General features: G+C 39.8%; 1 protein-coding gene across 4 annotated transcripts in view; it reads right to left on the reverse strand.

Moving 5' to 3' along the window:
* GALNT11 (polypeptide N-acetylgalactosaminyltransferase 11) overlaps positions 1–17,440 on the reverse strand; it is a 47,553-nt gene that overhangs the window by 8,765 nt on the left and 21,348 nt on the right. For 3 of the 4 annotated variants that reach the window (XM_059932990.1, XM_059932992.1, XM_059932993.1), the window contains exons 2-6: positions 15,542–15,874; positions 12,197–12,320; positions 10,646–10,812; positions 8,618–8,743; positions 6,151–6,400 (exon numbers count right to left, since the gene is read on the reverse strand). In XM_059932990.1, the coding sequence (XP_059788973.1) occupies positions 6,151–6,400; positions 8,618–8,743; positions 10,646–10,812; positions 12,197–12,320; positions 15,542–15,836 (962 nt within the window). In that variant the 5' untranslated portion in view covers positions 15,837–15,874. Of the gene's footprint in view, positions 1–6,150; positions 6,401–8,617; positions 8,744–10,645; positions 10,813–12,196; positions 12,321–15,541; positions 15,875–15,959; positions 16,016–17,440 lie in introns of those variants that run through there. The other variant, XM_059932991.1, reaches the window with a different exon arrangement.

Below are 17,440 nucleotides of genomic sequence, written 5' to 3' on the forward strand. Positions count from 1 at the left end.
TGCTGAACACCCTGCAACGCACAGGGCAGCACCCGCAACGGAGAGCTCTCTGGCCCTAAAGGTCAGTCCTGCCACAGTCGAGAACCCCTGTGTTCCTGAGAACTGACGTGGACAGGCCCCACAGAGCCCGAGGCGGCTTCCAGTGACCTCACTGGCCGAACCGCACCGGGGGCGTGGCATCTAGTGTTCTGAGCGGCCGCCCAGAAGAGAAGCCAGAGTCTCTGCAGGAGAAAACACCGCCCCAGGATGAATGTACCTCCATAATTTTTCATATACAATGCCCAGCATTAAACAAAAATAAACAAGCAAACTAACAAATAACCAGGCAAGCAGGAAGATAAATCACATGAAAGAAAAAAATAAGAGAAACAATCTACAACAGAAACAGATGTGCAGGGGTTTCAAATAATGGAGTTATCAGGCAGAGACTTTAACTGTTCAGTATGTTCAAGCATAAAAGACAAGACTGAGAATTTGGCAGATAATTAGATGCTATCAATAAATAAACAAAATTTATGCATCTGAAAAACACTTCTGACAAAGACAGGAAAAAAAAATGTCAGCAGCCAATGAGAGATTACCTTCAAAAGAAAAAAAAATTAGACAGTTGTTGGCTTCTCACCAGAAACAGTGGAAGCCAGAAGGTTCTTGAATGATACCTTCAAAGTCCTGAAAGAATATACCTGCCAGTCTAGAACTGAATATCAAGTAAAATTATTCTTCAAAATAATGGTGAAACAAACAAAAAAGTAAACAAAAAACCCACCACTCTTTCCCCAACTTGATCCGTGAGAATCCCCCTGCACTCCCCTCTCTGCCTTTGCAGTTGATCATTCCTCCCTTTTCCCTCAGCTTGAAGCATCTATGTCCAGTGTCTGTGAAATGATGTTTTATCTGTGTCTCAGGATAAGAAACGGCAATCATTCCACCAGGTGCTGGAAACTGATTAGCCTTGAGGCAAGGGTTTCTAGGGCCACAACTCAGGGATGTGTATTTAATTACAGGGTCCCCAGAAACCCCTCTCCTGGCTACCACAAGCATCGGCTTCTTTTCTGGTCTTGGGAGCCAGACCTGGACTGTTACCTCAGAGGCAGGGGCCCCAGAGAACATGCTGGGGCTTCCTCTTTGGCCACAGCTGGGCTCCCTTGAGACTTGAAGACTGCTGGCTGTCCTGCAACATGAGCCACAGTGACCCTGCCTCTACCGGCTCACAAGATGCCTGGCCCCTCTGCCTAATCCAGTCCCCCCTGAGCCACAGGCTGCTCAGGAATCAGTTGCAGCCTGTGAATCAGGCCAGAGCTTGCTTCGAGCCCAAGAAGAAAGCTGTCTTACTGGTGGAGGCTGGCCTTCCAAATCCTGGAGCCAGCCCTGCCAGCCAGGGGTCACTTTTGCCCTTTGGTGACCACTGTTTTCTTTCTCTGAAATATCTTACAATAGGTGATAATGCTGCTGACTCAAATTTCCACGAAAAGGAAAACAAAAACTAGCTCTTGAGTGACACCCTGGTCTACTCCTCTCTGAGGAATCTTGTGGGAGAAGAATACTGTAGCTCCTGCTCTGTTTCCATGTTTCTGTTGGGAAAGAAACCCCGCCTGCCCTGGGGCGTTGGTGCTTTGGTCTGTGTTGCCATCCCAGGCCTGCGACAGGGGCTTGCGTCTGCGTTGTAACGTCTGTGCCACGTCTGGGGAGCCCTTCCCGCCTGCCCAGCCAGGCACTAGCCACCCCCTTGAAGAGGCCTCCATTTCCTTCCTATGATCCAAGGCACAGGGGACCCCACCTCCCATGACCCCACCTTCAGGAGCTGTGGTGGCACGTGCATCCATGAGCCTACCCCTGGGCTACCTACCTGAGGCCCGCCTCTACCCACAGTCCTGTACAGGAGTCGAGTAAACAGGATGTCTCTGAGCCCCTGTCCCCAAAGGGCCAGCCAAGGGCTGCCCGCCAACCTGGCTCCATCAATCCTGCAGGACCAAGTGATAGCTGGCGGGCTCTGCTACCCAGGCCCTCTCCATCTCCTACCCTGCCACCTGGCAAGGGATGGGCCCTTTTCTGTGAACTGACAACCTGTGGAAATGTGACCAATTAGTGTGAAATACATGTTTAGCAAATGTTAGGTACTGTAGTTGAACCAATAAATACTAATGAAAACAAAGCTGGAACAGCCATATTAATGTCAGACTATAAAGTGAAAGTTTCACTACTGTAGAAGTACAGAATGAAATACAATTCATAATGATAAATGATTTCATCACCAGAAGATTTAATAATTCTAAATTGTCATGTATCTATTAACATAGCCTCAAAATATATGAAGAAAATATATAAAGAACTACAAGGAGAAACAGACACACAATTGTAGTGGGAAATTAATATACCATTTTCAATAACTGATAGAACATGTGAATTAAAAATTAACAAAAATATAGAATATTTGAACAACACAATAAACTTGACCCAACAAATACAGCATCTCATCTTTAACAACTGCAGAAAATACAAATTCTGACCACAGTGTAAGCTAGGATTAAATAACGACTATAAAGTTTCCGTATGCCTGTAAAATAATAAATGCACTGCTAAATAACCTACAGGTCAGAGAAGACATAACAATGAAAATATTTTGAAATAAATGACGATTAAAAAATGATATATCACAGTTTGTGGGATGCAGCTAAAGCCATGATTAGAAAATTTATCATCTTAAATACATGTATTAGAAAAGAAAAAAGGCTGAAAATTTAAAAAATCTAAACATCCAACTCAAGAAGTTAGCAACCTTGATATCATAAAAGTGAAACAGCTTACAGCCAAAAGGGGAGAAAAAGTGGAAAAAAGGAGAAAGCGGTGCTCGTAGCCTCACTGTTCAAGGAAGAATGTCAAATGATGCTGTCAAAAGTCAACAGAACGGGGCTTCCCTGGTGGCGCAGTGGTTTGGAATCCCCCTGCCAATGCAGGGGACATGGGTTCGAGCCCTGGTCTGGGAAGATCCCACATGACGTGGAGCAACTAAGCCCGTGAGCCACAACTACTGAGCCTGCACTGTGGAGCCCGCAAGCCACAACTGCTGAGCCTGCGTGCCACAACTACTGAAGCCCGTGCACCTAGAGCCCGTGCTCTGCAACAAGAGAAGCCGCCTCAATGAGAAGCCCATGCACCACAGAGAGGAGTGGCCCCCGCTCACTGCAGCTAGAGAAAGCCCATGCGCAGCAACAAAGACCCAACGCAGCCAAAAAAAAAAAAAAAAGTCATAACAAGAAACAGATTTTTTTTTTAAGTATCAAAAGGAACCAATACAGTAACTAAATAATCATCCTACAACAATAAAGGGAACATGGGAGTGATGTAAATGAGCTAAATCTTCATTTTTCCAACAGAGAGGGTCTATAGTTGGTTTTACGTTGAAAAGAGGACTATGCATATAATTTAGAGTTCAGGAAGTAAGAAATGGAAGACCAACAATAAAAACGGTTAGAAGAATTTGCCTCTGGGGAGAAGGACTGAGAATGGGGAGGGAAGGGTTAGAGCCGGCCACTTGTCATCCTAAGTTGTTCTATACTGTTTATTACTGTGAATACATGTTTTTGATTAAAAATATTAAAAATTAAACAATGAAAAACAAATACCCATGAAGATGATGAAATAGGCAAAAACTGGCCACTGCCCTACAACTACGAACGAGAACACATGTAACAGTCCGAGGAACTTTCTGCTTGCACTGGCAAAGGGAAGCTGAAAATGGGGTCAGCGCTCCTGTCTGCCTCCAATCACAGTTCGTGAAGTTGTGGAGCCCAGAAACACAGAGGGACAGTCCCCAGGGGCAGCCCTGCTCTCCTGAGAGATGTGCTCCAGCATCTCCTGAGAGATGTGCTCCAGCATCTAACTCCCACCTGCAAGGCTGGGGAGCAGAGGGTGGGTACAGACCAGCACTGAAAGCCCTGGTAGGAAGAAGGGTTACAAGCATGTGAAGACTAGAAGACAACTGAGAGCTGGGTGTGCTTTTTTCACGGACTTCACAAAGAACTGCAACAGATTCTCTCACAAAGCCTGAGAACAGAAGACAACCCATCCTGCCAGGAGAGCACCTCAGCCACCTGAGCTGGCCCAGCTCTCTATCAGCCTCCCCTCCAAGTCTGGTTCGGATGAAAGGAAGCTGGCAAGTACCCAAAGGCCAGCTGAGGAGCCAATGGCATTCTAGTCACCTGAGGTGTGGGGAAAACGTTATCAACTAAAGGTGAAGACATGCATGCCTATGACTGGGCAGTTTCAGTCCTGTAAGCTAGAAGCCAAGAATAAGAATGCTGGCAACAGCACTATTTGTAAGGTGGAAAAAAACCACTGAAAACAACCCAAATGCCCTGCCCACAGTAAACTGGATAAATGTTATGATACATTAGTATAACAGAATATTATACAGCAATAAAAATGAATCAACTATATAATGCAGCACAGAGGCTTTTAAAGCAATATTGACTAAAAGAAGCAAGACAGTGATGAGTCCCATGGCTTCATTTATATGAAGTCCAAGAGTAGGGAACTGGACTACATTACATCATTTAGAAATCACACATAGGTGGTACAACTCTCCAGGAGAGCAAGGAAATGATGAGTGGGTCAGGGTAATGAGACCTCTAGGGACAAGAGCAGGGGCTGTGACCAGGGAGGGGTATACAGGGGGCATGTGGGTGCTATTTCTTGACTTGGTGGTAGTTTCACAGTGTTCACACTATAATTATTTATTAAATTGTATGCATATATACATATGTATGTATACAAATGATTATACACTATAATCATTTATTAAATCGTATGCATATATACATATATACTTTTTACATATGCTATTTTTTACAGTAAAAATGTTTAAAAAAGGGACTTCCCTGGTAGTCCAGTGGTTAAGAATCCACCTTCCAGTGCAGGGGATGTGGGTTTGATCCCTGCCTGGTTGGGGAACTAAGATCCCACATGCCGTGGGACAACTTAGCCCGCACACCACAACTACTGAGCCTGCACGCTCTAGAGCCGGTGCGCCACAACTAGAGAGCCTGCATGCCTCAACTACTGAGCCCACGCGTTCTGGAGCCCGCACGCCGCAACGAAAGACCCCGTGTGCGCAACAAAGATCTCGCATGCTAGGGCTTCCCTGGTGGCGCAGTGGTTGAGAATCTGCCTGCTAATGCAGGGGACGCGGGTTCGAGCCCTGGTCTGGGAAGATCCCACATACCGTGGAGCAACTGGGCCCATGAGCCACAGCTGCTGAGCCTGCGCGTCTGGAGCCTGTGCCCTGCAACGGGAGTGGCCGCGATAGTGAAAGGCCCGCGCACCGCGATGAAGAGTGGCCCCCTGCTTGCCGCAACTAGAGAAAACCCTCGCACGAAACGAAGACCCAACACAGCCAAAAATAAATAAAATAAATAAATAAATAAAGTAGCTATTAATTTAAAAAAAAAAAAAGATCCCGCATGCTGCAACTAAGACCCAATGCAGCCAAATAAATAAATAAAAATATATTTTTTAAAAAGCTGTATTAAAAAAAAAGTTTAAAAGAAAAAGTAGGTCTAAGAAGTTTAAAAAGTACAAATACAGACAAACGTCTCTGAAATCTACATGAGAAATTTAAAAGAAAACAAAAATAAGGAGAAATAACATATAAGAGATTTATAATATGAGAGAATATGGATGAAAATTGAAAATAATTCACATACGATGACTAAGTAATTGTACGAGTAGGAATCCATCCTAAAATCCTAATTATAGAAAAGGCTTATGTATTAAATGTTCTTCACAGTACCACTCACACTAGCAAAGAACTAAAGATGTGTTAACGACCAATGCAATAACCATGGTATGTGATATAAACAACACAGCACAGGGGGTCCTCCCAGGCTATCCTATGCAACAATTATCCCAGGATACTGTTGACTTCTTCTGCCTTTCTCACTGAGATATAAATCCTTGAGGGCCTGGACAATTTCTTATTCATAAATCTTTCCTTAGGACTTGGCAGAGTACGTAAAATTCAGTAAGCACTCAAAAATTTTTAATGGACAAACAAGTTAAGCCAACACTTTTGCTTCCTGCAAAGGAAAAGGAATTATCTTTGAGTAAGTTTCCTCTTTTGGGAATTTTTCACACATACAGGAGAAATCTTACTTTATTGGTGCAGTAGCTCCGTCTGTTCCTCCGAGCTCAGAAAGGGGAACGAGGTCCCATTTGAAGTGCAGCCCCCAGTTGAATCCTCCCCGCACCACAGGGGACGAGCTGTAGGCCAGCGTGTCAGCGCTGATGATGTCGATCACCGGGCACACCACCGTTTGCCGGTCGTCCCGGATGGCAGCCAGCAGGGGCTGCAGCCACATCACATTCACCTCGCAGTGGCTGTCCAGGAACACCAGGACTTCTCCTGGGGAGGCAGACAACAGAGGCCCTGAGAGCTGCACCGCACTCAAGTTAGGTGTGGCCACCAGTTCACGTGCTGATGCATGAACAGGCGTGAAAGGTAACTGCCACCCTTGCAGCCCAAACTATTAACCCGGTACTCAGAAGTCTATTAGCCAGGAATTCTGTCTGAAGTGTACTGCTATGATTGAAGAACATATGCAAACAATACGCACAACCTGTGAAAAAATTTACAGACGATTCATATTCTCCTCAGTAAAAAGATTCAAAGTCTCACAGGAACAATTCAGTTCTCTGGACAGCCAGGTATGGAGTGCGGTGCAACGATAGTGGTCAGCTGTGCGTATTTTTAGTACAATTATTGTAATGGAAATATTTATAAGTTTAGTATGTATTTCCCTTAGTAAACAGAGGTTAGAGAACATAACTCATTTTCACTGGTGATCGGACACATGACCCGTTATCGATTATGGCTACAACACGGCAATTCTCAGGAGTGAGAGAAGCGTGCAGCCCTCTCACCATGTCAGCATCACAGCTCCCTTCTCCTTGGATTCACCACTTGACTGTCACGCACTCGTTTCTTTTTCTTCCATTTCCCACCCTTCCTTTCTAATCCCCCCAATCTCATCAGCCACGGGATGCTCTTTTCTTCTAGTTAATAAAATTAAAATCGTAAAGATTTTATCAGGCATTTTTAACTCCTCTTGATAAATGTGAGCAGGACTGAGGGTTTCTTTGATAATTCCAAACTTCTTTGATAACTTAATGGTTATTCTGAACAGCTGAGAAACTCAGAATCTCATCATCAGACAGCATTATTATTTTTCCAAACGTTTATCCATGAAATGTATTGATACAGATTTTACGTGAATTTCATAAAGCACGGGATGCATCCTATTCAAACTAACAGTAGCAGAAACACCTCCAGCAAGAAAGTTCTCCAGGATGACAGCGACTTAGTCGTGCCCTCAAGGCCGCCTGTGAAGGACTTTATGAGGCCGTACGGAGCACGCTGCTCAGCAGACGCCGTTTAATGCAGAAAATGAGGCAGAATGTTCAACCTGCGCGCTATTCAAGTGAAGGGAACTCAATTCAGTCAAGTTTCCTCTGGGGAGAAAATGTATAATAGCTTTTTTTAATTCTAAAAATGTTACTTTTTCAATTAAAGCCAATTTAACTAAATGAAGTAAGATAATAACAGTCACATTGAACCTGAGATTGATTTCCCAAAAACTGGCTTATTTTTTGACAGATCCTAAACTATATTTGAACAAGGACCAACAGATCATAAAGAAAAAAACTAAATGACTATTGTTACCTGAAAAACAATAAACTCTCAGTAACAACAGACTATAACAGTACGATGTTCTGTGACATAATCTTGCCATTCCCTACAAATACCCCACAATTTTCTATCTCGTGCCTTCAATATGTCAAAACTAGACTCTAAGGAAGAAAAATCGCCTTGAATTCAATCTGCATATGACTGCAGACTGGATGGAGGGGAGCTACTTCTCATTTTTTGTTAATTGCTCCTGTTCACTGCAGGTTTAAGAGAAAGGAGGGAAGAAGAAAGAGTCTAAAAATGAAGTCAAAGCTAAACCCAGCAAATGGGACAGTGGGTATACAAGGAGGGGTGGTGGCAGAAAGCAGTGCCAACCACTTAAACCCCAGTGACTGGTTATCTTGAGGAGAGCAGTATATGGGAAGGTAGGAGATTTTTTTCACTACTAGGGAATGCCCCCACAAAGTTCTGGAATTTTAAAATTATCTTCATGATTTTTTTTTGCCATATCCAGGCATTACCTGCAGTATTAGATACCTAATATTTTTAAACAAATTCATTTGTTTTAACTTAAATAAATGTATTTTAAAAGGAAAAATTTTTATCAAGATCATAAATGAAAATTAGGATCACCAACCTTCCATAGAGGTAACCGTAAAAAGAAATACATTTGAATCGATATAATGTAACTGAAGAAAAACCAGAAAGGCAGACCACTGAGGACTCGAGTTCACCTCCTTGGAGCCTGTGCTTTGGGACAACCAGGTTGGAGTTATGGAAAGGCCTTTCCCAAACTGAACAAGCCTCACCTTTCCTGCTGGCAGTGCCCACTAAGACACCACCTTTCAGAGACTGACGCAGGATTAGGAGGGCAGGAGACTCAGAGCCCTCATCACTCAACACCCACCAAGAAAGGCCAACGGGAAGTTCTACCTGTTGCGTGGGCTGCTCCAATCATTCTTCCTCGAATCAATCCCTCACGTTTTGTATTTCTTATTACTTTAATCTTTCCAGGGAGGTATTTTTGGATGTATTCATCTAGTTCTCCTTTCACATCATCTGAAAATGAAGAGTCGCACAACTGTTCAAACCACATGAGACATATGCACAGACATTTTGCAGATTCTCTAGTCAAGGCTGGTACTTGCGACAACAAATTTTTAGGCAAATATAGAATCTTCCTCTGCTTTATTTTAAAAGAAGATCATAGCTTATCTTGGAAGGAAGAAAATGAGGGCTAAGAGTTGGAATACTAGCCTAAAGGAATAGTTACTTAAGTTATAGACTTATCTGTATTTCCATAGCAACTAACACAACACTTTGCATAAAGAATGTTTGAAATGAGTATCTTGAGTGAATGAATGTTTGGCTGACTGCATATGAATCAGATTTAACACAAAATGATATGTAAATATCTTTTGTTTCAAAGTGATTTATTAAGTCCTACTCCATTTCAGAATAGTTGAGAAACAACTTCTATTGCCCTACCAAGAATTATATAATAGCAGCAGTAAATACATTCTTTTATTAATTTAGCACCTTCCATGGGCACTAAATATTTTTTATAAATTCTAGCTCATTTACCTTTAAATTTCATAATAACTTCAAAGATCATATAAGATAGTAATAAGTAATTCTTTCCATAGTTAGTATATAAACCATCGTAAATGATCATGAATTTTTGCTTTTAGAAAAAATACCCACAAAATGAAAAATACAGGTTTACTTAAAAAAAAAAATTCAACATCATAAATTCTAGAATTATACTACTTAGCCAATCTTCTACTTGGTCCAGACTCAAATTCTTGGTTTTTTTAATCATTCATTTTTGAAATTAATTTCTTTTCTATTTCTATGAGATTTCAATAGTTACCAAGGTTTGAGAATTCTGCACCCATTGGTCTCAGTGTACATTTCCTCATTTTGTATACTTAAGTATACTTGCATACCAATTCTGTTGTTGATATATGAGAGATGCTTAATAAACCCTTGAGTTGTGAAAAAATATGTAATTGACATACAATTTATCAGTGTTATCTCTGCAGGTTACTGTAATGAAAATAGCAGAAGGCTTGGAGTTATGTAGACCAGGGGTCTAATTTCAACTCTACCACTTAACAGCTACAGGATCTTGAGCAAATTACTTAATACTTCCTCCTCTGTAAAATGGGGATACAACCTCTCTCACAAGGTTGAGGACAGCCCTCCATCCTGCTGTGTGTACATGAAATCACTTTTAGGAAGAGTCTATGTTGAATTAAAGAAAGGTCTGAGGTATGTACTGAATCATAAAATACTGGCCTTCAGAGATCATCTAAGAGCTATCAGAATGCAATCCACCTTATCTAGAGACAGCTGATGTAACAGACTGATGAGATAAACGTAAGCCAAAGCATTATGTCTAGTTAAAAAAGCCAATCTCGAAAGGTCACATACTGTATGATTCTGTTTATATAACATTCCTGAAGGGGTGATGGAGCTGTCCAGTCTGTACCTTGACTGCAGTGGTGGTTACAGAAATCTACTCATGGGATAAAATGACAAATAACTGTACACACATATTGTACCAATGTTAAATTCTGGGTTTTGATATTATACTATAATGATGTACGATGTAACCAATGGAGGAAACTGGGTGAAGGGGTACACAGGACCTCTTTGTAACTTACTGTCTGTCTATAGTTATTTCAAAATAAAAATATTCTTTTAAAAAGGTAAGCCAAGGGAAAAATTTCAAGGGCCAAATTTGGGTAGCACAGTTTGAAAACAGATTACAAAGATAATGCAGTTTCTCTGAAATTACCCTATAATCAGGCATTTAATTGTGGTTGGCTCTGTTGCAACTGCGTGCATGAGGGTCCTCCTATCCACTAAGCACCGCATGGTCAGCTCTGCTGACGTGGTCAGTACGACAGTGAACAACAGCACAGACCCCACGCTGCCAATTACAACAGTCCTCACCGAAGTCACTGTCATCGTCCACGAGGATAATTTCGTGAAGAAGCCGAGCTGGAGTGCGGTCTAGCACGCTGTGCACGGTCCGGAGCAAGGCAGAAAAGGCTTCGTTGTAGAAACAAATAACAACACTAGCGACTGGCAGATCCGTCGGGTAAGACCTGTCTTTACATCTGTGAAGACGAATATGGGAAAATTCTGACATTTTAAAAGCTCTAATGTTTTAGGTTATTATTCACTAAACATTAACTGTCCCCTTTGTTCGGCCTCTTCCTTACATTATTAACAATTTTTTAAAAAGCGTTTAAGATAACAATGTGTTTTCTTATTCAAGAGTTTTACATTTGTTAATGATTTCTCCCTCCAGTACCTGCAACTCCGCTTATTTTTAGGTCAATGTTTTAAAAACTTGAATTTTTTTTCTTTTTTGATACATACAAGTGTGTTTTTACTAAAATCACTGCAAGTTTTTAATGCAGCACTCATAAGCTGATGTTCAGTTTCTTCTCCTCAATGAGGTTTCAAAAGGAAATAATGGAAATGTGAAATTATGTATTTGAAAATTTTATTTTTTGCCCAATAATAGAAAAAGATTTGAGTAAACTATGATGTATATCAGGATAATGGAAGAGCTTCCATGTAAGCAACTATTTGATAAAAAGGATTAAGTGGCTTTAAGCAACCACAATAAAAAAAACCACTAACTTAAACAATAAAATCTGGAATTCCATGTTCTTTTGCATGGTATACAAAGCCTTCCAATGTCTGGGCCCTGCCCACCTCCAGTTTCTTGCCATTCCTCCACTACAGGCAAAGTGAACTGTTTCAGTCCCTTTGACAAATAGTATAATTTTATGCCTCGATCTGTTCCCTATATAGGGGAAAACCTTCCCTTACGTCACTGCTCAGTCATCACCCTCTATAAAGCCTTCCCTGGTCATTCTGCTTTGGAGGACCCCATTTCACCAACTCCTATCACAGCCCTCATTCTGTGGTACTGCAATTACTCACTTCTTTATCTACCTCCCCTGCTAGACTCTAAGCCCTGTGAACCGAGAGACTATGTCTTATTTTGTTTATTTCCAGGGCCTAATAGAGAGTCCAGCAAACAAAAGGTGCTGAAACAGATCTGTGGAATGAATGACTGATTGACCATATGAATGAAAAGCCTTTGAAGAAACAAAAATAATGAAAACAGAAAAGTGAGATGATGAGTAGAATTCTTCACTGATATTAATTCCTTTTTGCCATGAATCCAATAAAACATTTAAAATAAACTTATGCTTGGATGGTTAATTATATGCAGGTAGCACCTCCCTCCTCTTTCCCACGATTTTAAATTTCAAAAGAAACACAGCAAGCTCTAGAACTTTGTCAGTACAATCTCAGACCATGTGGCTTCAAGCATAACATGAGTGGAAATCTGTCTTAAGTTTTCTAGTATCCTGAATAATAAGCCTAATTGCAAAATATTAACACCATCCCCATGACTTATTATGCTGGCACTAAAAACACTGTGTTATTAAAGTGATTAGCAGAAACCAATAAGGAACATACGCTGCATTCCTTGTATCTGGCACATCTCTATGGTAGCCCAAGCGGTTACTAATAAGCATATTGAAGGCATGTTTCTGATACCCCAAGTCTCTCAACTCCTGATCACGTTCATTAAAAATCATACCTGCAAAAGAGTGACGTCACAGTCAGTACATTAAATCTGGAAAGGAATGCTACAATTACTGTTATATTATGATCCTAACGTCTTATAACCAGGTAATAGCCATGTTTCTCAAATCTAGTTTGTCTCCATTTTCAAAAAAGTAAATTGAGGTTTAAGTCAAATTTTTATCAGTTTAGCTCAAAGAGCAAGTGTGCCTTAACCATAAAGACACCTGCTCACTAGCCATAATCTTAAGACTATTTTCAAGAGAAAAACTTACCCATGACCAAGAAAAAAGAGACTTAATGATGATTTTTCCATAAAAGCAATAGATTATAGAACCCCATATGGATCTCAACAGGCCCCAATTAATGCAAGGTTTTTTTTGGTTTTGTTAATTTTTGTCTGAAAAAAAAAATTTTTTTTTTTAACGGCAAGTTTTTATATGAACACCTCCCCTAAAAAATTATACTACTGATAAACCTTTCTATAAAGTCTCTGGTCAAGAAAGTCCTCCACAGATCTAATCAAGATCATTATAATTTAACATCTTTGCTCTAATATTGCCAGAAATCTTACCTTTACCAAGAACAATAAAGCCTCCTCTTGCTTTCTCTTTCCCACATAAAACCTTTAGCCTCTCCTCACAGAATGACTCCCTTGTAACAGCATTTCTCAAAATCTGGTCATGGAAAACTAATTCCACTGGACATTAATAGACGTTAAAAAGAAAAAAAAAGATTTCACGGTCAAATAATTCAGGAAAAGACTGGATTTTAAAAGTCAAGTAAGGGGGGCTTCCCTGGTGGCGCAGTGGTTGAGAGTCTGCCTGCCGATGCAGGGGACACGGGTTTGAGCCCTGGTCTGGGAGGATCCCACGTGCCGCGGAGCAACTGGGCCCCTGCGCCACAGCTACTGAGCCTGCGCGTCTGGAGTTTGTGCTCCGCAACAAGAGAGGCCGAGACGGTGAGAGGCCCGCGCACCACGATGAAGAGTGGCCCCCGCTTGCCGCAGCTGGAGAGGGCCCTCGCACAGAGGTGAAGACCCAGCACAGCCAAAAATAATTTAAAAAATAATTAAAAAAAAACAAGTCAAGCAAGGGAATTCCCTGGTGGTCCAGTGGTTAGGACTCAGCACTTTCACTGCTGGGGCCCAGGTTCGAGTTGAGTAGGTTTCTTTTTTTTTTTAAAGAATATTGTTTGTTTTATGGATTCCCAGATGTGAGAGGATGAAATACAGAATGCAGTGTTTCCCCAATTATCTTATTTATCCCTATGATTTCTTCTAAGTGTTTTATAGTCTTTGATCCATTCTGAGTTAATTTAATACGACATGAGGTAAGGGTTCAACTTCACTCCTTTGCATGGGGGTATCTATTTGTCCCAGCACCACTGGTTGAAAAGACCATTCTTCCCACATTAACTGCTCTTGGCACACTTTCTGAAAATCAACTGACCACAGATGTTACTTGTCCTTAGGTATTATTGACCATAGATGCTACTTGACCACAGATGTCACAGAGTATATTTTCAGACTCTCAGTCTATCCTTTGATCTACTGATACATATCTATTCTTATGCCAGTATCACACTGTCAGGAAGTTTTGAAATAGAGAAGTGTGTGTTCTCCAACTTTGTTCTTTTTCAAGACTGTTCAGGCTATTCAGAGCCCCTTGCAATTCCTTATCAATTTTAGAATCAGCTTTTCCATCTTTTCAACAAAGGCCATTGGGATTTTGATAAGGTTTACATTCAATCTGTGGGTTGCTTTGGGTGGTACTGACATCTTAACAGTATTTAGCATTCCATCCATGGACCTCTTTCCATTTATTTAGGTCTATTTTTATTTCTTTCAATAGTGCTGTGTAGTTTTCAGTGTACAAATCTTAGACCTCCTTGGCTATATTATTCTTAAGTACTTTATTCTTTCTGATTCCACTGTAAATGGGATTGTCCCCTTAATTTTACTTTTGGGCTGTTTATTGCTAGTGTCCAGAAATACAACTGGTTTTGGTGTGTTGATCTTGTACCCTGTAACTTTGCTGAATTCATTTATTCGCTATAATATTTTTTTGTGATCTTTAGGATCTTTTATAAAGAATTTAGTTTTTCAGGTAGGCAATTTGGGTTTGTCACTTTAAATATCTACAATTCTCTCACTAATTCTTTCACAGGCAAACAAAGTCCATTCAAAATGGTAAACCCAATGTTACTTCTTTATAAAAGTTTTACAAAAATTACTCTAAACAAAAACACTAGAAATTTTCCCATTAATGCTTTTAAGATGTCCAAATGGCTGAAAAAGACTGGAAGGTATATTTTATGAAAACTAAAGTAAGTAATAGCCTCCATTTCCTCATATAATTTTAAATATGTTCAACCTCCTGTATTAGGAAGTGATTAAATCCTAGGAACTGATTTTATTCTTTGAAACTATGATGAAGTGAAAAAAAAAATGTTTTAACATTTCCTTTATATTCTGTGGATCTTTTAATCTCTCAGAATCTCTTACTATATGCTTTTACTCTTAAGTTACTTATTATTTAACGCATCAATGAAGATCAAAGTTCTTTTTTAAGTTTTAAAGACGAAGTTTTAAAGGGCTTATTTATCCCTTAAATAAAATTTGCTGAAACCAGGACTCTAGAATTACAGTATTCAGTGTCTTGCTTCCAAATTGAACAGAATATAATTTTTGAAGAATAAAAAAGTTTCTATTTTATAAACTCCTGTATTTAATAAATATATTCCAGCACCTGAATAATTCTTATAAGTAGAAATCTTATTAGATATAAGTAATCTCAACTTATTTCAAAACTCAATGGTTTATGTTCTGTTTTAATTAACTCTGCCTTTCAAAATATGTTAAATATAGTCACTTTTCAACCATTACTTTCCCTTATTAAATAATGCTAGCAATTATAATCCTTCCCCATAGGTTCCATTTTCTCTCTAGCCACTTAATTTTTCATTCTTTCTTTTTTTTTTTTCCTATTCTGGACCTCATTAGTTTCTCCCAAGTCCTCATAAAATATTGAAGTCAAAACTGGACAAAATAGAATATAACTCCCTACTGAGCCTGCAAAAATCATATGACCTCAGCTAGTTCATGAACGAAATAAATCAATGCAGAAAAAATGTCACATTTCTAATTCTCTGAACAATACATGATTTCAAGAACAGTTAAACTTCCAATGATAAAATACTTTTGACATGCTGCTAGCAAAAATTAAATACACTTACCCAGTTCAGAAGAGAATTTCATGTTGCCTCTTTCTGGATCTTCAATATGATTCTCTATCACATCATCAATTTTGTTTGCTTTGAACTGTGATTCTAACACTTGACTTGGACCTCGAGTGAAACGGGGATAAAATTTTTTGGGGAATGGTCCATGGGGCCCAGACCCCTTGATGGGCACATTCTTAAGTGGCTGAGTCACTTCACTGAAGTTGAAATAAACAAAAAGCAAAACCGTCCAGGTTGCAGATGTAAAAAGGCATCCATAACAGAAATATCGAACTGTGACACTTCCCATTATAGACCTAGCATAGCTGAAGGGCCATTTTCAGTTTCCTAAAAGAGAAAGATAAATATGTTAGACACATCAAGACACTTATAAATCAACTACCAAGTTTATGTTCACTGTTTTCCAACCTACCAAATAGCACTTCTAAACAATTTACTTAGGACCCCTATGCATACCATTAACCAACAGCCAAATATAAGAAAATATATGGCTAGCACTGAATAAAAAAATACAGGGATTCGACAATTAAAACCACAAGCCAATGTGTTAGTACTCAGAAAACTAACGGCAGCAAAATAGCTGACTTATTCATTTGCCCATGTTAATGGATACTTCTTCACCTTTGTTCTGGATTGCTTTCAGTTTGCTAATTTTTTTTCAGGGTCTAACTTTTCATAAGGAAAATACAAGTACTACATGCGTCATGACAGTACATCTAAGGTCCCTTCTAATTGTAAAATTATAAGACTAAATCTTTTAATCCAAGGATATTAAAATCTGTTATTAAAAATAAGCAACTTGAAAAAATATTCACTTTCCAATCAAAGATTAAACCTGCCCTAATGTCCACTCTAGATTCAACAGTTACATTTCAAATTTATAACTGAAAGAGTTCAAATAATTATATTTTCCCTCTCCTTATGATGTCTTATAAACAATATGGCATTGAACAGCAGTTTTTTCCTAAGCTTTCTGATAATATCTGGTCTTCATGGAGGCCTCACACAACTTCCTGAGGAATTCTTTGTAAAGAGCCCAATGCACATATAAAATAGTTTCACTGAACACGAGGGCAGAGAAACCCTATTTAAGTAATGTATATACAGAAGAAATCTACAAAGCAATACTACTTATCCATTACTTCTTATTTCTATAGTATGAAATAATTTAGAAACTAATATTATCATGCCTCCCAAATCAGGACAAAGCAAATCAACATCAGTAAGCTCCAATTCAAAAATTAAGCTGTTTTGGACTTCCCTGGCAGCGCAGTGGTTCAGAATCTGCCTGCCAATGCAGGGGACATGGGTTTGAGCCCTGGTCCGGGAAGATCCCACACGGCACTAAGCCCGTATGCCACAACTACTGAGCCTGTGCTCTAGAGCCCGCGAGCCACAACTACTGAAGCCCGTGTGCCTAGAACCCGTGCTCTGCAACAAAGAGAAGCCACCGCAATGAGAACCCCGGGCACCACAATGAAGAGTAGCCCCCGTTCGCCGCAACTAGAGAAAGCCCGCGCACAGCAACAAAGACCCAATGCAGCCAAAATAAATAAACAAAATTAATAAAAACAAACAAAAGTTAAAAAAAAAATTAAGCTGTTTTGTACAGTTATGCTGTAAGCCCAGAAGACAGTAAATAGCTCAATTTCTTAACTATCTGCCAACCAAGAAGTATTAGTTATTCCACTACCTGTCAATTCAAAAGCTCAAAAAAAAAAGAAAACACCACCACCACCATCCAAACAAACAAAAACTCCCACTACAGTAATACCAAAGGGAAATGACTACAGCACAAAAGGAAAGTCAGGTAACAATGAAAGTGCTGTCATGTCAGCTGTTAGCACTTTTAAAATTAAAGACATGCACAGAAAAAGAACCACTTTATTTGGA

Source organism: Balaenoptera ricei, chromosome 9 (assembly GCF_028023285.1).
Source record: "Balaenoptera ricei isolate mBalRic1 chromosome 9, mBalRic1.hap2, whole genome shotgun sequence".
NCBI classification, from domain to species: domain Eukaryota; kingdom Metazoa; phylum Chordata; class Mammalia; order Artiodactyla; family Balaenopteridae; genus Balaenoptera; species Balaenoptera ricei.